General features: G+C 47.4%; 5 protein-coding genes across 8 annotated transcripts; 2 read left to right on the top strand and 3 right to left on the bottom strand.

Annotated features, from left to right (window-relative positions):
- The first annotated feature begins 575 nt into the window (after positions 1–575).
- Positions 576–18,820, top strand: LOC108147171 (progestin and adipoQ receptor family member 4). 4 transcript variants are annotated; one of them, XM_017273502.2, is made up of 8 exons: positions 613–1,118; positions 1,452–2,260; positions 14,785–15,000; positions 17,310–17,413; positions 17,478–17,615; positions 17,700–17,708; positions 17,845–17,985; positions 18,627–18,820. In XM_017273502.2, exons 2-8 carry the CDS (start codon positions 1,591–1,593, stop codon positions 18,717–18,719), a joined length of 1,371 nt encoding a protein of 456 aa, XP_017128991.1. In that variant the 5' UTR covers positions 613–1,118; positions 1,452–1,590; the 3' UTR covers positions 18,720–18,820. The 4 variants fall into 4 exon arrangements, with proteins under 4 accessions (XP_041565531.1, XP_017128993.1, XP_017128991.1 ...); XM_017273503.2 differs by lacking the exon at positions 17,700–17,708 and having other exon boundaries at positions 614–1,118; XM_017273504.2 differs by lacking the exons at positions 17,310–17,413; positions 17,478–17,615; positions 17,700–17,708; positions 17,845–17,985; positions 18,627–18,820 and adding an exon at positions 15,098–15,193 and having other exon boundaries at positions 610–1,118.
- On the bottom strand, positions 2,478–4,922 carry LOC108147168 (neprilysin-4-like). Its single transcript, XM_017273498.2, has one exon. The coding sequence runs from the start codon at positions 4,882–4,884 to the stop codon at positions 2,797–2,799; it is 2,088 nt and encodes a 695-aa protein (XP_017128987.1). The 5' UTR covers positions 4,885–4,922; the 3' UTR covers positions 2,478–2,796.
- LOC108147167 (neprilysin-1-like) lies at positions 5,262–8,491 on the bottom strand. Its single transcript, XM_017273497.2, has one exon. The coding sequence runs from the start codon at positions 8,025–8,027 to the stop codon at positions 5,931–5,933; it is 2,097 nt and encodes a 698-aa protein (XP_017128986.1). The 5' UTR covers positions 8,028–8,491; the 3' UTR covers positions 5,262–5,930.
- Positions 9,391–11,504, top strand: LOC108147170 (neprilysin-4). The gene has a single exon (XM_017273501.1). The coding sequence runs from the start codon at positions 9,424–9,426 to the stop codon at positions 11,440–11,442; it is 2,019 nt and encodes a 672-aa protein (XP_017128990.1). The 5' UTR covers positions 9,391–9,423; the 3' UTR covers positions 11,443–11,504.
- On the bottom strand, positions 11,884–14,124 carry LOC108147169 (neprilysin-1). The gene has a single exon (XM_017273500.2). The coding sequence runs from the start codon at positions 14,095–14,097 to the stop codon at positions 12,049–12,051; it is 2,049 nt and encodes a 682-aa protein (XP_017128989.1). The 5' UTR covers positions 14,098–14,124; the 3' UTR covers positions 11,884–12,048.
- Positions 18,821–21,662: the final 2,842 nt, after the last annotated feature.

Here is a 21,662-nt window from a genome sequence, read left to right as displayed (position 1 = left end):
AAAAACAACGAAAATATTTTAAGAGGAAACCTAAAAGTTTAATAATTCATTATTTCTCATATTAAATATTTGATTACTGTATTAATAATGAAGCTTTATATTTATATCCTTTTAAAGCTTAAAAATAATTTTCGTAATTAGTCTTATAACTTAAAACTATTGTTAGTTTAAAAGATTCAAAACCAGGTTCCCATTAAATGAGACTAACAGTATGCAAGAACTCGAGAGTAAAGTTAACAGTAAGCTAAGCCCTTGGTGTACGTCTCCACTAAGTGCGGAGTAAAAGCCCGCTAACTATCGATAGACGATGTTGGTGTCTCCACTAAAACAGTGTTGGTAGGTGTGTGTGCTCAAATGATAAAGCAACATGCGCGGCTAATGTCAAATGAAAAGTTAAAAATAAGCAAGAAATCTAAAACGGTATTAATTTAAATAATTTGTTAGATAATAAAGAAAAATCTTTTACTATTATAGGCACTATAATTTATGGTGTAGCTCTTATGATTAAATATATGGAAACCGCTTATTAATTATTTTTGGAGCCTAAAATTCAAAAGTCAGTAATTGACCCCATTAACATATTTATATATATTGCCTTAATTTCATTCTAACATATGTAGCTTTATTTCTTTGATTGAAAGCAAAGTAAAACAGCTGACTGCCTCGTGTACAGAACTGCGCTTGCGCTGCTTTGGCGCCCAATAATAATACGGGGTCCAATTCATTCAATTGCATAACAAATACGCAAGGAAAATAACGGTATCGTTATCGTGTGTGCCCACGCTCAGTCAGATACTGACGTGCCTGTCCCAACGGTCGTGTACGCGGATTCCCCCGACTCCGCTTCCCGCGTTTTATAGCTGGAAAAAGTGTCCATCTATCCGAGACAAACTCTCCACTTCATCCGCCAAAGAACGCAAATTGCAGCCGTTCGAATGGATTAATAATTGCGAGAAAACGTAGTATGCCCTGCCCATGTAATAGCTGCACTTCGAGTGGAAAACACTGCTCATAGCATCGGTCCAGGACTTCAGACCAGGACAAGTCCGTAGTCCTCAAAGTTTTGGCAGGCGGATTCGGATTCGCTTTCACAATTGTGTGCGCGTCCCATGGCAGAAGTGAGTATTTTTATTGATTTTTTCCCGGGCCCGGGAGATGGTATTTGTGGCCTAATCCGAGACTCGCGTGATTCGCATGGAATATTCAATTACACACACACAGACACACCCACACATTGGCAAAATGGCGCAGGCCATTTTGGGTCACGAGGCTGCTGTGCGAGTGTGAGAGTGAGTGTGTGTGTGTGTGTTGACATTGTCCTGGCCTCGTTTTCGTTTTCCCTTTCGCACACACCAGCACGTGCTTTTTTTGGCCAACAAATACGTAACATTTTGGCCGCCGCATGTAGACGATCCATAATTCATGACGTTGCCGTTCGCTTTCGCTTTCAGCTGGTTCCGCTGCTGCTGGCTGGCTAGGAACCCCAAACCGGAAACGGGCCACGCAATCGGAATTGGAACCGGAACTCGAACTCGAACTTGAACTGGAACTGGAACCGATTTCGCAAACGATCAAAGGGATTAGCAAGGCATGGACACCGCTGCCGCCGCCGCCGCTGCAGTCGCCGTTGACCTGAAACCCGATCAGCAGCTCCTCGGCAGTTCGACAAAGTCCAGGATTGGACCCGGACCCGGAGGCGGAGGAGGAGGAGGAGGAGGAGGAGGAGCTAGTGGCTGCGATTGCCTGGGCAGCACCGTGGAGACCATGTCGCTGACGCCGCCACCCACGCCGCCATCGCGCGCCTGTGATGGCGCCGTCGAATCAGGTGTTCCCAGTGCCCAGGCCGAGGCTCACGCCAAGAACGGTCTGAAGGGCAAGGAGGCGCCCGAAACCGCGTCGTCAGCAACTGAACCCACTCAGCCGGATCTGCCCACCACCACATCAACGTCTTCCGCCAAAGCTTCTACAACGCCAACGTCTGCCTTGCCGGGATCGGGATTGGGAGTGGGATTGGGATCGGTAGGCGCAGCAACGGAGCATCCACCAGCTGCAGCTCCTCCATCAGTGCCCAGCTCCAGCAGTAGCTCCGGATCTGGTTCCGGCGAGAATGTGGTCCAACTGTTGCCCTGGCAGGAAATGCCCACGTATCTGCAGTTCAATCCGTACGTGCTCCGGGGATACCGACCCCTGCAGACCTTCAAGGGATGCCTGCTCAGTCTCTTCTACTGGCACAACGAGACCATCAACATACTGACACACGGTGAGTGCCACTACCCCATTTGCTTCCTCTTCCGCCCACCTGTCACCAGTGGTTCACTTATCGATCCGACCGCGTCTCTCTGCTCGTTGCTCGCTGCTCGTAACAATCACGGTCAAAGCCAAGTGGTGGCACGTAAATAGATTAGGTCGGCATTTGTAATGAGCCTTGACTGAGGTTGGCTTGGACATGCATAAGAAAGTGGGCAACTATGGATATGTTATTTTTGATCGGCACCAAATTAGCGAAGGCCACACCTTTGACTTTTTGGCATTGTTTATTTGCAAGCTGAGTGAACAAGAAAGTTGAGCAGCAGTCTACGTTATATATATTATTATATTTTAGAGGCAAGGGTTCTTATTTAAAATAAAAGTTTTTAGTTATTTTTCATTATCAAAAAATATTTAATATAATCTTAGTATCCACTTGAGAAACCTATAGTAATAGAAATTTGAAGAGATTTATTAGCTGACGATTAAGCAACAAAACTAAACAAAAATGTAGATCACGATTGACAAGCAGATAATGCGTTTTCCCTTCTAGTAGAGTATGCACTTCTCGTTTGGATTCATGGCGGATCCGGCTGGACAGTTGAACTCTTTCGCGAACTCGTCAAAGTTCGATACTGAGCCAATGACGCGGAACTTTCCCGGCATGTGCTGGTCGGTGGACACTTGCAGGGCCTTGACACTCGGATGCGCATCGTTGCACCAGATCTGAGCGAAGCTGATGAAGAAGATCTGCTTTGCAGTGTACCGCAGGCTGGGCAGTCTCTCCTTGGCCAGGTCCGACTGGGACTCGAACCACTTCCGGTAGGCGGTGAAGGCCAGCCGTAGGCCCCCATTGTCCGCAATGTTCTCCGACTGCGCGGCGGACTCCTTCAGCTGAATGCCATCGTAGACATACCGCCCATACTGCTTCGTGAAGCAGTCCCTGCGCTTCAGAAAATTGCCGCTGGACTTCTCGTCCCACCAGTCGTAGGCGTTTCCCTTGGCATCGAACTTCCGTCCACTGTCGTCGAAGCCGTGGATCAGCTCATGACCAATCAGCGAGGCCAGGGTGCCGAACATCACCGCACTGGGATAGACGTCGGACCAAATGTAGAAGGGCTGCAGCAGCGCCACCGGCACCTTGATGATGTTCTCTATCAGTATGTTGGCCGGGGTGTAGCTCAGCTGGGAGCCCGCCTCGAACGGCTTGGCCGGCTTGTGGAGCATCTCGCGCATCTGTTTGGCCGCAAGCAGACTGGTCTGCCGCACGTTCTCCACGTAGTCGGCACTCTGCAGGTTGAGATCCGCGAACTCCTCCGTGAAGTTATCCTCAGCGTAGTTGTTCACCTGCAGCCTCATGGCCTGCAGCTTGGCGATGGCCAAATTCCTGGTGGGTCGCTCGATCCAGTCCAGTGCCGGACTCGTGTGCAGTGTCTCATTAAAGGTGGCTTTCAGCTGGCGCCACATGCTGTCGATTTCTCTCGAGGACTTCTCGTTGTTGTAGCGACGGTAGAACATGTTGTCTAGGTTCTTGGCAAAGAACTTTTTGGTGAGGTCCAAGCAGACCTTTTGCTGCTTCTCCGGCTTGTCGGCTGGCGTCTCCACGAACTCCCAGATTAGCCGGTAGAACATATAGTTGGCTACGGTGCGCAGTGGTGTGCGCTGGATGACGTCGACCAGGTTTCGCTGATAGCGTTGGTTGTACTCGTAGATTTGATCGGAAACGCGCTCTCCCATGCTCACAAATACCAGTCGGTCGATGTCCAGAGTGGGCGAGTATCGCTCTTGAATCTCCCGCACTGTCAGCAGCTCGGTCAGTTCACTGAGGTCCAGGCCTTCGCTGTCGTCCACCAGTCCTTGGGCAAGGTCCACCTCGAAGTCGACCAGCTCCTTGGCCGTCTGCCTCGCCAGTTCAGACTTCACGCCCAAGGATCGCTGCAAGATGCGTTGGATGCTGCTCCGGTATCTCTGACGGTACATGGCCGTGGCATTGTCCACGTACATGGACCTCGACTCGAGCGGAAACTCTTGCTGCCCGAGGTAGATCCGATTCCTCTGGTTGCTGGCCAGGTCCTTGTTGACCTCAATGCCCAGAATGGGCGCTATTCCGTAGCGGAACGCGATGCGTGCCGTGGTCCCCAGCCAGTCGAATTCCTCCTCCTGCCAGGAGGACCCTTCGAGCACCGGCATCGTTCCGAACTCGGCGATCAGCCGCTTCAGCTTTCCTGAGTACGTGCCGTTGAGCTCCTTGATCCGGAGGCAGGACTCGTAGAAGTGCTTCACCTGAATGTCCTCCGGCGTGTCGTGGATGTCGTGCGCCGTGTTGAGCATCTTCAGGATCTTGCGGTTCAGGCCCTTGGTCAGAGTCTCAAACACGCCGGTCGTGATTACCTCCATGCTAAAGGCCGAGTTGATGCGTTTGTAGTTGCCGCAGGCAAAGGTGTAGAAGTCGTCGCATGGATCGGCCTTCTGGTCCATGAAGCTCTCAATCTCAGCTACCTTGGCCTGTCGGAGCAGCTCCCTGTTGTAGGGAGTGTCCTGGTTGAGGTCATCCTGGCCGATGGAGGCCGCCCACGCGAGGCCAATTATTGGCTGGCCTACAAGCCAAACACAGAGGATCTGCACCGCGTTGTGCATCGTTATAAGTGCAAAGATCGACTGGCGGGCCCCAGTTGTTTTGATGAGCTAATCGCCATCCCCATTTAACCCAAGCCGCTCCACAGTTCTCGGAAAACAAAAGGCGACCCCGGGGCTATCGCTGGCACTCTGCTGCAGAGCTCCGCTCAAACACTGGGCTTCAATTGCTCACTGCCGATTGTAAGTAGCTGCAAAATTGCTATCTCATCATCTCTCCGGGCAGTCATACAATTTACTTAAGCGTTTATTTTTAATACGCTTTCCATTTCAAGACAGATATTCCAACTAATTACAAAATAAACTTTATTAAAGTAAACACATAACTATGTTAAGAAACAAGTCGTTTAGAACAAGTGTTAAGTATTAGTTAAATAAATAAATTAGATTTTTTGTGAGTTTTCAATGTTGATTGATTGCCAAGAACACTAGGAAACATTACTCCGAAACACATTGACTTTAAATTACAAATTGTACTTATCTATATATGCAATATACGTATATGCATACATTTGTGTTTTTGCCAGAGTATAGGGTTTTATAATTTGTTCATTGTCGTGAACAAAATTATTGAGTACTGAAAATTGAATAATTGATGTTTAGGTAGTTTATTAATCTTCCATGACGTGCCTGTTAAAAAATTAATGGGCATTTTACATTAAAAGAAACTCGCGTTAAAACCGAGTTTGTAAAATAACATACACTGTGTTTAACAATTATTATTAACATGCTAAGCTTAAATAAGGCAAGTGAAAAATAAATTATTGACTCGAAATCTTTTTGACACACGCAGCCCACTTCTCTAATTAAAACATTTCTAGTCAATTTTTAGGAAAACAGGTATTATTTTTTTTAAATGGCAGAAGTTTTAAATGTACTGATAAAGGTAAATCAGCTTAGTTGTCAATTGAATGCCTTTTTTTGTTTAACGTTCTGGTTGAATTAAACATTTGGACATAATTGTTTTAAGCACACTGTAATTATAACTTTATTTAATTAGTTTTAAAACCTTTCTTGTATTATGAAACATTTACAAAAGCAGCTCGTTTCTAGTAAATAATGCACTTTTGGACGGGATTCATGTGGGATCCAGAAGGACAGTTGAACTCCTTGGAGAATTCATCATGATTTGATAGCGTTCCTATGACGCGAAGCTCATCGGGCACGTGTGTATCGCTAAACACCTGAAAAGCCTTCAACTTGGGATCCACGTCCTGGCAAAAGGACTGCGCAAAACTGATGAAAAATAGCTGATTAGCGCTGTACTGCAGTTTGGGTAACAACTCGTTGGCCAAATTCAAGCGGCCATTGGGAAGCGTCAGTTGGGATTCGTACCACGTCCTGTAAGCCGTGTAGGCCAGACGCATTCCCCCATTGTCGGCAATGTTCTCCGCCTGCAATAAGGACTCCTTGAGCTGAATGCCATCGAAAACGTATTTTCCATATTGCTTGGTGAAGCAATCCCTTCGCTTCAAGAAGTTCCTGCTGGACTTCTCGTCCCACCAGTCATTGGAGTTTCCCTTGGCATCGAACTTTCGACCACTGTCGTCGAACCCGTGGATCAGCTCGTGTCCAATTAGCGAGGCCAAGTTGCCGAACATCACGGAATTGGGGTAGCCATCAGCCCAGATATAAAAGGGCTGCAGCATTGCCACCGGCATTTTGATTATGTTCTCAGTCAGAGCGTTGGCCGGCGTAAAGCTGGCAGATTCGTCCGTTTCCAGCGGCTTGGCCGGCTTGCGAAGCAACTCGCGGCTTCGCCTCGCCTCTTCCAGCATGATCTGTCGAACATTCTCCACGTAGTCGGCACTCTGCAGATCCAGATTGGCGAACTCTTCAGTGAAGTTAACCTCGGCGTAGTTGCTCACCTGCAGCCTCATGGCCTGCAGCTTGGCGATGGCCAAATTCCTGGTGGGTCGCTCGATCCAGTCCAGTGCCGGACTCGTGTGCAGTGTCTCATTAAAGGTGGCTTTCAGTTGGCGCCACATGTCTTTGATTGCTCTCGAAGACTTCTCGTTGTTGTAGCGACGGTAGAACATGTTGTCGAGGTTCTTGAAAAAGAACTCCTTGGTGACGTCCAAGCAATCCCGTTTTTGCTTCTTCGTCTTGTCGGCTGGCGTCTTCACAAAATGCTTGACCAGATTGTAGAAGATATAGTTGGCCATGGTGCGCTTAGGTGTTCGCTTAATGACTTTGACAAGATTTTGCTGATAGCGTTCGTTGTACTCGTAGATCGTGTCAGAGACTCTCTCCCCTAGGCTCACAAATATCAATCGGTCTACGTCCAAAGTGGGGGAATACCGCTCTTGGACCTCGCTCACAGTCAGCAGCTCGGTCAGTTCACTGAAGTCGAAACCTTCGCTCTGGTCCACCAGTCCTTGGGCAAGGTCCACCTCGAAGTCCACTATTTCCCTGGCCGTTTGCTTGGCCAGTTTCTGCTCCACACCCAAAAATCGGTGCAGAACGCGCTGGATGTTATTACGATAGTCCTCACGGTAAATGGCCGTTGCGTTATCCATGTACATGGACCTCGTCTCAAGCGGGAAGTTCTGCTCACCCACGTAGATGCGGTTCATCTGGTTGTTGGCCAAGTCTGTGTTTACCTCTGCCGTGAAAACAGACCTTACTCCGTAGCGGAACGCGATGCGCGCCGTGGTCCCCAGCCAGTCGAAGTCTTCCTCCTGCCAGGAGGACCCTTCCAGCACCGGCATTGTTCCGAACTCGGCGATCAGCTGCTTCAGCCTCTCTGTGTACGTGGCGTTGAGCTCCTTGATCCGAAGGCAGGACTTGTAGAAGTGCTTCACCTGAATGTCCTCCGGAGTTTCGTGGGTATCGTTGACAGTGGTGAGCATCTTCAAAACCTTACGATCCAGACCTTCGAGCACAGTATACAAAAGACCCGTCGCGCTTACATTCAGGTTTTCTGCTGAGTTTATGCGTTTGTAGTTGCCACAGGCAAAAGAGTAGAAGTCGTTGCACGGATCGGCCTTCTGGTCCATGAAGCTCTCTATCTCGGCAGCCTTGGCGTGTCGCAGAAGTTCCTTGATGTACGGGGTGTCCTGGTTGAGATCATCCTCTCCGGCAGGGGCCGCCCAGGAAAGGCCACTGAGCACATGGCCTAGAAGGCAAAAGTAGAGTAATAGCATCGCGTTGTATTTCGTTTAAATTTCAGTGACCGACTGCCTTCCTATTACCATTCAACTCCAGATGCCGAAAAAAACGAAAGTCGACCCCGAGGCTATCGCAAAGTCTCTGTTCCGCTCTTCTTTACGATCGCAATTAGTGATAGTGATAGGTATAGTTATAGGAACTTAATTATGTTTAGTACAAATATTGAAATTGTGCACTTTAACTTCTGTTGTTCTGTTGATGCACGTCAAAATCGGTGCAATTCGATTTTATGGTTTCTAAGAAGAGTCCTAATTTCCTAACCACAATTATCTGCTTAATGATGTCCGATACCATTTATGTTGTATATTTTGCCTTAAATTTATTGTTAAATATTGTTGAAAATATTTTTTATCATAAGGTCAAAATTTAACGCATATGATATTGAATAATTACTTCTGCTCAGTGTCTACTTTTTACTTTGCAGTTGTATTGTAGTGTTTTAACTTAACTAAAATTAAAAAAGAAGGATGTATGTAGCTGCTATGATGATTCATGTCAACTTATTGTTGTATATATAATTATTATTTTTGGGTTTGATATTTATTTTATTGGCCTAAAATAATAATTATTCTTGTGTTTATTTTTTAAATATAACTTCCGATGGGTACGGTCACTGCTTTGAAATGCTACCAACTACAATAAAATGCAAAATAAAACATTTAATTCGTCTATACTAATTACCAGCAACGTTGAAATGCTTTCAGCATTTTCCCAGCTAAAGCGCTACAACGTGAGCTGTTTTTCAATCACGCACTCCCCTCTAACTTTGGCTAGAAATATGGAACCAACGACCGAGCGGATGATAAGGCAGAGCTTTGGCTCCGTTCCCACTTCCATTCCCTCTGTACACTGAAAACAATTTCAAAATGGGTTTGGTATGGTATAATAAATAACAAATAATGGTTTTCAGTTTAAACTTATTGATAGGCCCCAATAAGAAACGATTTTTTTTCTTTATAGGAGTTTTCGGAGCTCTCTTCTTTTCCAAATAAATATTTTTACTTAAAAATACAGTTAATAGATACCATTTTTTAAAACAATAAATTTAAAAGTTATCTCTGAAAAAGTTCTGAAAAAATCGGTTTTTTCGGCATTAAATAACAAAACTGTAAGTTAAAAATGTATTAAGATGTGTTTTAGAAAGTTCTCAAAGTAATTACTTAATGTAAGTTTTGCCAGCCTATTAAATGGAAAGAGTTTTGTAATTTTTGGTGAAAGTCCTGTAATAAGATAAGACATTAGATAACGTGATCAAAGAGAAGAGGTCAGTTTTTTTTGCGGTGTGGCTTAATCTCAATCTCAGTCAGTGAGTGTAGGTGCGGAAGTGCGTCGCTTTAAGCTGCCCGTTCAGTCGCCTTCGGAGTGTTCGCCATGGAGAACATTGGTATCGCATTGGTGATGGCGCTACTGCCACTGCTGTCAGTGGGGAGTGGTCGAGGTCACCTGCTGCAGGGTCAGCCGGCCATTGACCTGCACATCCAGGCCCAGGAACAGTTGATCTCACAGAGCAACGACACCGCCTACTTGCAGCGATTGATGCGCCTGGCCAAGTCGGCCGAGATGCGCAGCTACATGCAGCCGGGTGCGGAGGCCTGCGGCAATTTCTACGACTACAGCTGCGGCAATTGGCCCCAGATCAATCCGGCCAACGATGCCCATCCGCGGGAGACCAACTTGGAACAGCTGCTGTTCAAGGCCTATCGCCACAAACAGCAGCGTCTGATGGAGCAGCCGGCGAACGAGGAAACGGACGAGGTGGCCGTGCTGTGGCTCAAACAGTTCTATGCCAGCTGCCTGATGTTCCGCCAAACACCAGAGGATCTCTATCGCCGTCAGCTGCAGGAAATTGTGGCCGAATTCGGACGCATGCCTGTCCTTAGTCTGCCGGGTCAGGAATGGCCAGCCGAGGAGTTCGATTGGCTGGACACCGTGGCCCGGATCAAAAGAAAGTACGGCTTTGATATCCTGCTGCTCTTTCAGTCGTCTGGCCATCACATCTACGTGGGTCAGCCGAAGCAGATTCTGCCGGAGGCCAATAGACGGGACGTGGCTGATGCCATAGCCGATCGCCTGGAGCGCCACTTGGGCGTGGATCCAAAGCTGGCCAAGACAACGGCCCGGGAGATCACGGATTTGGAGCAACGCATTGCCAGCATTATGCTGAATCGTCGAATTGGTGTTCTGTCCCAGTTGCGCACCTCCAATGAGTCGGATACATATAAATTTGATTACTCCAATCTTACCCAGTATGTGGAAACCGTCCTGGAAACCATCCTTGGCGACGAGACTCTCTACGAGCATGTGCCCAGCTATTCGATGGCCTTGTTTGACTTGGTGTCGGAAACACCACCCGAGGTGTTGGCCAACTACATTTTCAATGAGCTACTGCAGCACTTTTACTACGAGCGATCGGGCTCCGTGGTGGAGCAATGTGTGAGCCGGGTTAGAGATCTGTTCCCCGATCTCCTCGACAACATGGTGTTCGAGCAGTATGGCGATGCAGCCACGCTCGGTGACATTGAGGCCATCTGGCAGCAGATCCAGCAGAGCTTTCGAGGTGCCCTTGAAAACTCATCAGCCGACTGGTTGGTTTTGGAGACACGAGAACAACTGCTGGAGCAGTTGAACAGCACCAGTCTAGAGGTCAAGGGCTACACCGATGTCAACTTCACGGAGCGGTATGGGGGACTGCAGCTAAAGCCGCTGGACTATCTTCACAATCTGAGGGCCATACTCAACCATCAGAGCTTGAGTGTCAAGGAACGGACTCAGACGTCTGCCGTCTATGACCCGGTGGGGAAGAGAGTCCTGCTGCCGGTGGTCCTGCTCCAGCCGAACTTCCTGTGGTCCCGCTTCTATCCGATAGCCGTGCGTTACGGCAGCCTGGGCACCCTGCTCGCCCAGCAACTGGCGCACAGTCTGGAGGATGCCTCCAAGTGGGACGCCAAGTCGTTTGCCGAGTACTCGAAGCGGAAGGCCTGCTTCAAGGAGCAATACGGTCGCCTGCGACTCAACGGACACTACCTGCCCGAGAGTGATCTGCAGGCGGAGAACATTGCCGACAATCTGGGCATCCAGGTGGCCTACCACGCCTACAGAAGTTACCTAGCCACTCTGGATCCATCCTTCCTGGGCTCGGAGTCACTGCCACAACTTGGTCTTAGTTCGCGCAGACTGTTCTTCCTCAGTTTTGGCCAGCTGTGGTGCAACGATGCCAACGAACAGTTCCGGGACAAGCAATCCCTGCTCCAGTTACGGACACCCAATGCGCTCCGGGTGCTGGGCGCACTATCCAACTTCAAGGCCTTTGAACGGGACTTCAACTGCGGACAAGGAAGCCTTATGACCCAGCCTGAGAAGTGCCAACTGTTCTCCGTGAACCTGGATTAACATTTTCACTTAAATTGTACCATAATAAATACTATCTCTGAATATTGTATTGGTAATTGGAATTCTAAAAACTAATTGATTTGAACCGGTCTTAAGTTCTAATTGTAAAAGCCAGTAATTTATTTTTTACACATATTTTTAATTACCATTAGCCAGCCATTCTATACTCAGAAAAAGTATAAAAATTACCTAAATTAACCAAAATGTCTTGAAATTGAGAAAAAATTAACAAAAAAGGGTTAAAGGACACTTATTGACTTTATATGTATGGTTTATTTTTCCTAATATATAGTCCTTTATTTTTGATTGATTTTTGATTATACTTTGCTGATCATTTTATTTCTGATGCAAGTATTTATGCCAGAATCAATTAATTACAATCCTAAACATTCTGATGCGAATTATTGTCGTTTTGATGGCCCAAAAGCAAACTGATATTGGTTTGATATTAGTTTATTGGTTTATTGATAGCATTTCCCTGAAGATGAATGTACAACAGTCTCAGTAATGTTCAACTTAACAACATTAATTACATTTAAAGATAGTCGAGTTGAAAAGATTAAACTGATTGAAAACAAAGTTCAGTAGTTAGAACTCGAGGGTTCTTCAGTAGATTGCGCACTTGTACTCCGGATCCATGGGCGCCGATTGTGAACAGTTGAAGACCCAGGAGAACTCCTGGAAGTTGGACAGTGTGCCAACCACCCGGTACTTGCTCGGTGCATGATTGTCGCCCTGGGCAACTGTGGACTTGAAGAGCGACTGGACATCGTCGCACCACAACTGGGCGTATCCCACGAAGAAGAGCTGGCGACTGTCATAGGACAGACCCGCCATGGTCTCTCGTTGACGCACTTCCTCCGTCTGTTGCCCCAGCCAGCGCTCATAGGCGGCGTAGGCCAGCTTTACGCCTCCATTGTCCGCAATGTTTTCCGACTGCCCCTCGCTCTCCGGCAGATGCAATCCGCCGTACTCGTACTGGTGGTACTGGGCCTGGAAGCACTTGCGTCGCTCATCGAACTCATAACGCGACTTGGAGTCCCACCACGGGGCCAGGTTGCCGGCCGCATCGTATTTCCGGCCATCGTCGTCGAAGCCGTGGAGCATCTCGTGGGCGAGCAGGTAGCCCAATGTGGCGTATTTCAGCGCCTCCGGATACTGGTCAGCCCAGAAGTAGCGTGGCTGCAGCAGAGCCACCGGAATCGATATGTTGTTTTCCATCACATTATAGGCGGGTGTAAAGCCGAGCAGCTCTGTGTCCTCCAAGGCGGCGGGAAGCTCTCTAATCCTCTCCAGATATCGCCTGCCCTTCGCAATGAGCAGCTGCTGGATATTCGGCACGTAATTGACCCGATCGATGGTGACCCCACCGAAGAGCTCCTCGAAGTTCTCCGAGTCGTAGGAGTTTATGTTCAGCTGCATGCGGTCCAACTTCTCGATGGCCAGCTGCCTGGTCGCATTGGAAATCCAGTCGAATTTGTCGCCCATCAGTTGCTGCCTGAAGATGCCCCTGATCTGCTGCCAGATATTGAAAACCTCCGCTTCCGCCTCCACGCTGCGGTATCGCTCGTACACAACGTGCTGGGCCAGCTGGCCAAAGTACTTCTTGGTGCTCTCGGTGCAATACTTGGTCATGTCGCTGGGGCCGTTGGGCACCAGGTAGTCCTCCAACAGGGTCCACAGTACGAAGTTGGCCTGCATAGCCAGCGGTGTGCTGCGCATTGTGAGAAGCGCATTGTCCAGGAACTCCTCATCATTGATGTACAGGGCCTCCGGAACGTTCTCCCCACCAAGGATCAGGCTCAGGAATTCGGTGAAGTTCAGTTGGTCGCTGTACTTCTCTTGAAGATCGGCCAGCGTGTAGAGTGAGAGGCCATCTTCCAGAGAGCCTGGGCTGGAAGATCCGGCTGAAAGGCTTTTCTGCAATTCGAGAAGCTGCTGCGCTGTGTGCCTCGCCGCGGACGGACTAAGACCGAAGAATTGTTGCAGATCCGCGGAGGTACTAGACTCTAGTAGGAGATTTAATATACGACTTCCTGTCTGTTTTGCGTCTGCCGGACTGAGATACACGCGATTTATCGACTTGTTACGTATATCCTGCATTATTTCCAGGCCCAGGATGATTTGCTTGCCGTACTTGTGCTGAATCTGGGCCACCGTTCGCCACCAGCTGAAATCGGAGGAGTTCCATTGGGTGCCAGCCAAAGCGGGCAGTTCTCCGTACTCCCGGATAACGTTCTCCAGGGCCAGCTTGTAGTGGACATCGTCGCGATGCGCCAGGGTACAGGATAGATAGAAACGCTGCATCTTCTTCTCCAGCTCGGATTTCAGCTCGTTGGAACGCAGCAAACGCTGGAGACGCCGATCAAATCCTTTCGATATTAGTTGGAACTTGTCGGTCATGAGGTCACTAAATAGCTGGGCGGGATTGTGGCGATGCCAGTTTCCGCAGGCATGCGTATAGAAATCATCGCAGGGCGCTATCTCCGGCTTCGTCATGGTCTTGATTTCGGCCAATTTCGCCTGGCGGATGATTTGCTTGGCGTACTCCGAGGTCAAGTCCTCGGCAAAGGGGTCGTCCACATCCGATGGCTTGGCCAAAATTGGAGCAACTACAGCCCAAAACAGGCAGAGCCACAGCACCCGACTCGTCATGATCTCGCGTTAAAGTCAACTAATTTGCGATCGCTCCCGATCGGTGACGGCCACCTTATCAGCGGGATTTGTTTATACGATGTCCAGAGTGCTGGGGTGGGTCAAACTGTTATCTCCTAAGCGGCAGAGGACGCCAATTCCGTCGGCTCTTATACGATTTCTTCAAGTCTGATACAGTGGCTATTATAAGAGTACCAGTCTGGTACATTTCGGACTAATATCAAATCTCGCTTATCTATATTAATTCTTAAAATCTTCCAGTTTTAATTACCATATTTAGAGAACTAATTTTGTAATATTTGGAACTCTTTAAGGATTTTTTTTTTTTGCGGAAAGATATTTTTAAGGGGTTTTTACTTTTCCCAAAAATTAATTCTCCAAGTAAAATATTTAAGAAATTATAGCTAAAATTAAGTTTCTGTCTTCGCATTATAGCGATTTTTTTCTAACTATGAGTCCTTTTACCTTTTGAGATTACGCAACTTTTAATATATAGCACACTTTTGTTCTTAGAGATCTAAAATAAGAGAACTTTGACCTATGTATGGAAGTTCTACTGACTTGTCTATCTGTTTATCTTAACATTTGACCACAAATTTGGTTGGTACTGATATGAGTAGAAATTCTCCTCGTGCCTTAGATTAATTAAATATAGCTAATTAAATATATTTGTCCTTGCCATTTCAGCCATACCCATCTTCTACATCCTGGCGATTGTGCCGGGACTGATGCCCTGGGACAGTGGCTACAAGTTTCTGTCGTTCTGTCACGTCTTTGGATCGGTGGCTCCCTGGTGCGGAAGCTTCGTCTACCATCTGTTCATGAACATCGAGAAGGGCGAGAACGTCTACTACACGCTGCTCAAGTTGGACATGGTGGGCATCTGGGTGAGCCAGAGCTTCGGTGAGTACGATCGCGTTAATTGTACAATGAAACGCAAGCTCTAATCGGAAGCGGAACTATTTAATATAATATATACACACACATATCGCGCAATCAGCTAGACGAGGGGTATATCAATACACCAAGCATCTGGTTGGGGGATTCATTTTGGTCTTGTTGCTGCACTGAAAGGCCTCGGCGAAGGCTGGCGAATTGGCCAGCATGGCAAGGACCCGGGACTCGTTCGGCGGATGGACACTGTTCCGCATGAAGGCTGACCGCCGTTCGAGCCAAATATCCGAGCACATAGACTGGGCCACGCTGAGGTAGAAGAGCTGCTCCGGAGATTGCGACATATGGGGCAGGGTTTCCGTGTCCTGGGTCCTCAGCTGCTCCAGCCACTTCCTGTACGCCGCCTGTGCAATGCGAATGCCCACATTGTCTGCTATACTCTCGCCCTGCGACTCCAGCCTGGGCAAGATCTTGCTGTCGTACCGCATCTTAGCGAACTGATCCGACAGGCAACTCTTCACGGACTCAAAGCCCATCTTGGCCTGGCTGCTCCAGTACTCGTTCAAGTTGCCCTTGCTGTCGAAGAGCCGGTTCAGATCATCGAATCCATGGGCCATCTCGTGACCTAGGAACAAACCCAGTGTGCCGTACTTGAGAGCAGCCGGATAGACGTCGTCCCAGAAGTAGCGATGCTGCATGTAGCTAGCCGGCAGCACTACCAGATTGATTTCCGTAGCATAGAATGGAGACTCGATGACGCCGTCGTAGTAGCTTAGGCTCCGGGATTCCTTCATCAAATCCGTGCGGAGATTGCTCGCCTGCACTTCCAGCAGGCGCTGCACGTTGCCATAGTAATCGGCAGAGCTGACCACCAGAGCACCGTACCGCTCCTCGAAGTCCACGGCTTGGCCGCCAGCTATCTCGAAGGACATGAGCCTGAGCTTTTCGAGCAATTCCGCTCGCGTCGTTTCGTCCAGCCATTCGAGATCAGGAGAACTGAGTATCTCTCGGAACGAGGTCTTCAGTTCCAGCCACAGGTTCCTCAACTCGTTGGCTATGTGCGGACTCTGTTGCTCCAGTGAGAGGTACACCATGTGATCCAAGACATCGGGAAAGAGCTGAGCCATCCGCTGGGCACAGATCTCCTCCTGCTGGCCGTCACTCGCCCGGATCTCAAAGTCGGTGAGCAGAGTGGACAGCATGTAGTTGGCCAGCACATGGTTGGGAGTGCCCAACAGGAGCTTCTTCACCTGGAACAGATAGCTGGGCACATGCTCGTAAACGGGTACAATGTAATCGTGGCCCAACCAGGAGGTCACAAAGCTAGTCACATTGAGAACGGGTCCATAGACATCGCTCATGTTGGACAGCATGGTCAGGCGGTTCCTGAGTCTCGGATCGCGATCCATTCGGCGGTCGAGAACACTGTGCGCTAGCTCCGCCTCCAGTTCGATGATCTCTTCGGCAGTCTTGCCAGCCAGCTCCTGCGACAAGCCCAGGAGGTTCTGCAAACGCTGCTTGAGCTCCTGCTTTTTGGCCAGACCCGCGGACCAGTCGCGCTCCATCAGGTCGTCTCTCTGGCCCAGGTACAGGCGCTTGATCTGCGAGTTGGTGAAGTCCGGAGACACGGTGACACCCAGTAGTGTGGTCTTTCCGTAGCGGCGCAGCAGCTGGGCCATCGTCTCGAGGGCATCGAAACCGACATCGTTCCAGGACTTGCCCTCCACCGCGGGCATGCCGCCCAATTCCCTCAAGACACTCAGTAGATGGCTGCGCTGGTTCGCCCTTAGGGCCGCCGTGTCCAGGCAGGACTCGTAGAAGTACTTGACGCGCACCTCCATGGGCCGATCCGTGCTCATGCGGGGCTGGTTGAGCAACTGCCTCACCCGCCGAAGGTAACTGGCGAACATAAGCCGACCAATGTCGGTGTCCTTCTCCCAGGTGGCTGCGTTTATCGCCGCATAGTTGCCGCAGGCATAGCCGTAGAAATCCTCGCAGGGTCTCACATTGCTGTCCATGAAGGAGCGCATCTCAGCGGACTTGGCCAGCCGCATGATCTGCTGACCCAGGGGCGTCGTTAGCTCCTTGAAGACTCCGCCCTGGATGGCATATGTGGAGCTGATGGTAACGGCCAAGGTGATAAAGATTAGGCAAGCGGAAGGCGGCAGGCCCTCCATCGCGATCGAGCTTTGTTTTCCGACTGAGCCGGCTGCCTTATCGATAATGGGCAGATTGTGTGTGTGTGTGTGTGTGTATGCTAGCTGCGGGATGACCACTATCATCTCTTCCGCTCTCTGTTTTTTTGTTGTTGTTTTCAGGTGCCCTGCCCCTGGTCACGGCCACCACCTTGTGTTTCCCGCCGGTGCTCAAGTGGCTGATCATTGTCTCCTATTGCGTGCTCTCGCTGTGGGGCCTCTACAAGGTGAGAATCTTGCAGAATCGGGACTTGATTCGACTTAACTCCCATCCCCACCAATCCTCTCCAGGCTCTGACGGCCAGTTCGCCCTGGCAGCGGCGTTTGTGCTTCGCCTTGCCCTTTGGCATGCGCTCCATCCTGACCTTCCTGCGCATCCGAGGAATGGTGGGCGGCAGCCACATGGCCCTTTCCCATGTCTACCTGCAGGTGCGTATGTCCAGGCTTTCCGATTGACTAACTGCTATTTTCTATAACTAAACGTTTTTGGCTGGCCTCTCTCGGTGCGCATAGGTTGAAGTTGTAAGTCACATTTTCATACAAATGTACATTCGAGTAAATGGACAGAGCCGCTAACCAATTTTTCTGGCGGTCAGAGAACACAATATCCGCCAGCCCCCATCAATCTGCTAACCTCCTAAATAACCCTCTGTTCTAGGACGGCGTCTCCATACTGGGCGGGGCCATCGGAGCGATGCGGATCCCCGAGAAGTGGTTCCCAGGAGTGGTCGACTTCTATCTGAACTCCCACAACATTATGCACGTGCTGGTCGTGGTGGCAGTTTACTCCATGCACAAGGTGGGTTCAAGAACCTTAATTCAAAATTACACCGAATAAAATTGGAATGTTAAAGTTAAATATCTGACTATTGAATTCAAAACATTCTAATTCATATTTAAATTAAATATAAAATCCTTATTTAAAACACAATGCATATTAAATGGCATGATTAATATTTAAATATTTAAAATAAAACATTGTATTTAAAATAGGACCCAAATGCGATATCTTAAATTGGATTTAAATACAGTTCCGAAATTAGTTATATAAGTGCAGTTTAAGGACTGTGATAACAATTTGAATAACTCTTATCGTAAAAGCCAGTTTTAAATCAGATTTTAGTTGGTTTAGTTTGGTTTTAAACGAGGAGCAATTACCATGTTAAACTAGCCAAATTGTGTATACAGGTTCGGTAATTATATTAAAAATATTTTGTATTTGCTTGTAAAGACTTTTGGTTAAAAAAGTGCAAATTTGATATCATCTTGTTAAATGAAGTTCTTCAACTTCCTGTTTAAAAATATAATGTTTCTTTTAGACACCTTTGAATGTTATTTTCAAACACTAATGATTTCTGTGGCTTCTCTTATAAAGAAGTTTTTAAGTTCTGTCATAGCCATAATATAATCTTACTAAAACTTAATTGCGATTTGCCCTAGGCCACCATCAAGGACTTCGAGTGGATGTCGACGCAGACCTGCCACACGGCCGCCAACGCCACGGAGCAGGCTCTGGGGCACGTGGAGCTATGACCCGCTTATTGGCTGCTGCCGCTGGTGCTGCTGCCCTTGCCGTGGATAATCCTGGCCAAGAGGCGTGCCCGAAGGCACTTGATCCGCGCCCTGATCGCTCCCATCGCCTGGCGGCGGAGGCAGGCCCAAATCCCCGGATGAGATTAGATGCGACTAGATGAGACTAGATGAGACTAGTCATCAATTGAGACATTGAGAAGACGGAGGACGACGACGAACGCTACTTGAATATACCGTGTATAAGAGAGCTGTTGTAGTAACAATATACATATGTATATCTAGGTGTAGGTATAGGCCATACATATATGAACTGTATGTGTGTATTTACATATAGTACATACTTCGACTGTGGTATTAAGCATTAAGGTTATTTAATTACTGAGACGAGACGAACAATAGTCAGTCAATAGGCAGGAGGGTTTTCGGAACCAAGTCTTCGGATTTTCACGCTAAACTCTTGAGTATACAGTTGCGATGTGGCAACGTAAAGGGTAATAAGTATTGAGTAATGAGTAATGGGTAATGAGTAATTGTAATGATGATTTGAATGATGTTGATACACATGTACCTCATTGTGCTTACGACAACACATCTTATTTTCAAGTACTCGAATGTATAACTTTGTACCTCGTCGAAAATTCTACAATAAGAACACCTATAAGCTAATCTCTTCCTAGTTGAACTTTTTAGATATGCAAATTGTTAATTTTGGCAAGCTAGTGGTAGTGTAAGCCTAGTTAATGCTCCAATCTGTGCATATTTGTGAACGATACTCAACCACTCAGTTGTTGCTGTTGTGTGCCAGTAGTTAGAAACCGGTATTCAAGTTGGACAAGTGTGAAACCAAAACAATCTTCTTCTGGCGCGTCGCTACTGCAACGAATCACGTACATATGTACATACGTACTAGAGTTTGATATGAATTGGGTTTATATCATTTATGTCAATTGATTGCGCAACATTAACCTCAAGTATTTATTGAGCTCCCCGAGTATTGAATATTATTAGAAACCGCAATATTTACTACAAGTACGAGTACCCTAGGTGTTAAGCATTAGGGCTGGTATACAACCAACTTAACTAAACGATAGCAAACTTTCGGACGTCGGTCTGTTTTAATCCTAGCAAAGCGTTTTAGTAGTGTCAATAATTTACACCACCCCTTGAACGAAAGAGAGAGAACAAATCTAACAAGTGAAACGTAAGCTAACAAACTAATTCAAACAAACAAAGCAATAATTATAGGCAGACTCAATGCTTTAAGTTTAAAGTTGCTGCTAGACGTAAGTGACAATTATACGAATAATGTAAAATGATTTTCTGAGAAGGTTAATAAACATTAAAAGTGTATTTAATGAGCAAACGAAAGCACTCGTAACGTCTTTTAATTTTAAACTGGGAGTCCCCTTATTAACCGGTAGGTGGCGTTATATTTCCGCCAGAGGTCGTTTGGCTAAAAAAATGTCCATCCCTGAGGAAACAAGGTTGGCAGCCCCGACTCAATTTGAATCCCAAATTAAGACGAAAATGTTTATTCGTTTATAGTTTATTAAATTCTTTAGTAAATTCTTATATTCGCGCCATGCATTTATAGACAATATGTTTTATACTTTTCTTTCGTAATAATCATTGTTTATTCGAGTTGTTGACTAGTTTTAGTTTATGATTAGTTTATATACGAGTTTAACGCTTTTGATTGATGCGCGTTTTTGAAGTATATGCAGATACATACATATAAGAAGTCTCTATATAAATAAGTTTATTTAAAAAATTTACAAAAATGGAAAACTTATTTGATTTGTTATGAAGCTAGTAGCACTTTAAAATTCCTAATTGCTCTTCGCATATGTATATGTAGTAGTCGTGTGTGTATGTCTATATTTATGTAAATATGTTCGTTAAAGTAAAAACTGCATTGCACATTTTGTCGGTGTCCTGCTTTGTTTTCAGTGTATATATTTTGCGTTGACTTATTTTGATTAGAGTTCTGTGTTTTGGTTTTCATTTTTGATATTCTCTTTCGTTATAAAAGTGTGTTCATCTTTATTCTCTTATCTCTTATTATTCTTCTTAGTAACTTTAGCGACAATTCCCCGTATATAAATATAAATATAAAAATAAGGTAATATTAAAATTATGCATAATAAAATTGTATAAGCAACCTATTTCATTACAACATTTGTTTATATTGCGCTTTGGACTTGCAGCAAAAATTTGGCACCAAAAATAATAGAAGTAAAAAAAAAACCGTTCTCGATCGAACGAACTTGGGTTCCATGGAGAGCATTTTAAAAAACATAGTAAAACATAATACTCGTATAAGCTAAGCGATCTTCAATCTCACTCTCAATGGGTCTATGGCTCAATCTTTTAGCGCTGCGCATAGGAGAAATCCGTCTGAGCATGTGCATCCTGACTGCCTTGGGGGAGGTGATAAAGGCCACTCTGCTGGTGGTGGTAATGATGCTGGCAGCCGGACACCTGCTCCACCTGGAAGCCCTGCGACTGCCGCTCCAGCGTGGAGAACCTCGAGGCGAGCAGCCTGGGGCCCAGCTGCTCCTGCTGATCCTGTCCCACCGAGAAGCTCAGGCCGCACGAGCAGTGTTCGATGTGCGACTGTGACTGGTATTGGGACTGGGGTGCTGTCAATCCCGGCGTGGCATGCACCTGGGCCTGCTCTGTGATGATTGTGGGCGGTGGCGACGGCGAGGAGAGGCAGTCCTGGCAGTAATGGGGCGCACTGGCCACCTGCTGATGGAACTGGCTGTAGCAGGATGGCGGCGGCGGCGGCGGAGGAGGCGTCATCGAGTGGCTGGACGAACTGGAGTCCGTGGACTCCGAGGCCGTTTCGGTGGCCGCGCTGTCCGACGTCGACGTGGATGAGGATGGCTTGTGTGGCTGATGTGGTTGATCGGGTGGATGATGGCAGCGACATATTGTAAC

This window comes from Drosophila elegans, unplaced genomic scaffold (assembly GCF_018152505.1).
Source record: "Drosophila elegans isolate 14027-0461.03 unplaced genomic scaffold, ASM1815250v1 contig_476, whole genome shotgun sequence".
Classification (NCBI taxonomy): domain Eukaryota; kingdom Metazoa; phylum Arthropoda; class Insecta; order Diptera; family Drosophilidae; genus Drosophila; species Drosophila elegans.
Note: the sequence above shows the minus strand (reverse complement) of the source record. Positions and strands in the feature narration are given on the sequence as shown.

Excerpts from the sequence above, each read along its gene's own strand:
- LOC108147168 (XM_017273498.2), bottom strand. The coding sequence starts at position 4,884 with ATGCACAACGCGGTGCAGATCCTCTGTGTTTGGCTTGTAGGCCAGCCA.
- LOC108147171 (XM_017273502.2), top strand. The coding sequence starts at position 1,591 with ATGGACACCGCTGCCGCCGCCGCCGCTGCAGTCGCCGTTGACCTGAAA. Across the intron at positions 2,261-14,784 it reads CATCAACATACTGACACACG|CCATACCCATCTTCTACATC; the intron begins GTGAGTGCCACT and ends TTGCCATTTCAG. Across the intron at positions 17,414-17,477 it reads CGCTGTGGGGCCTCTACAAG|GCTCTGACGGCCAGTTCGCC; the intron begins GTGAGAATCTTG and ends AATCCTCTCCAG.
- LOC108147170 (XM_017273501.1), top strand. The coding sequence starts at position 9,424 with ATGGAGAACATTGGTATCGCATTGGTGATGGCGCTACTGCCACTGCTG.
- LOC108147167 (XM_017273497.2), bottom strand. The coding sequence starts at position 8,027 with ATGCTATTACTCTACTTTTGCCTTCTAGGCCATGTGCTCAGTGGCCTT.
- LOC108147169 (XM_017273500.2), bottom strand. The coding sequence starts at position 14,097 with ATGACGAGTCGGGTGCTGTGGCTCTGCCTGTTTTGGGCTGTAGTTGCT.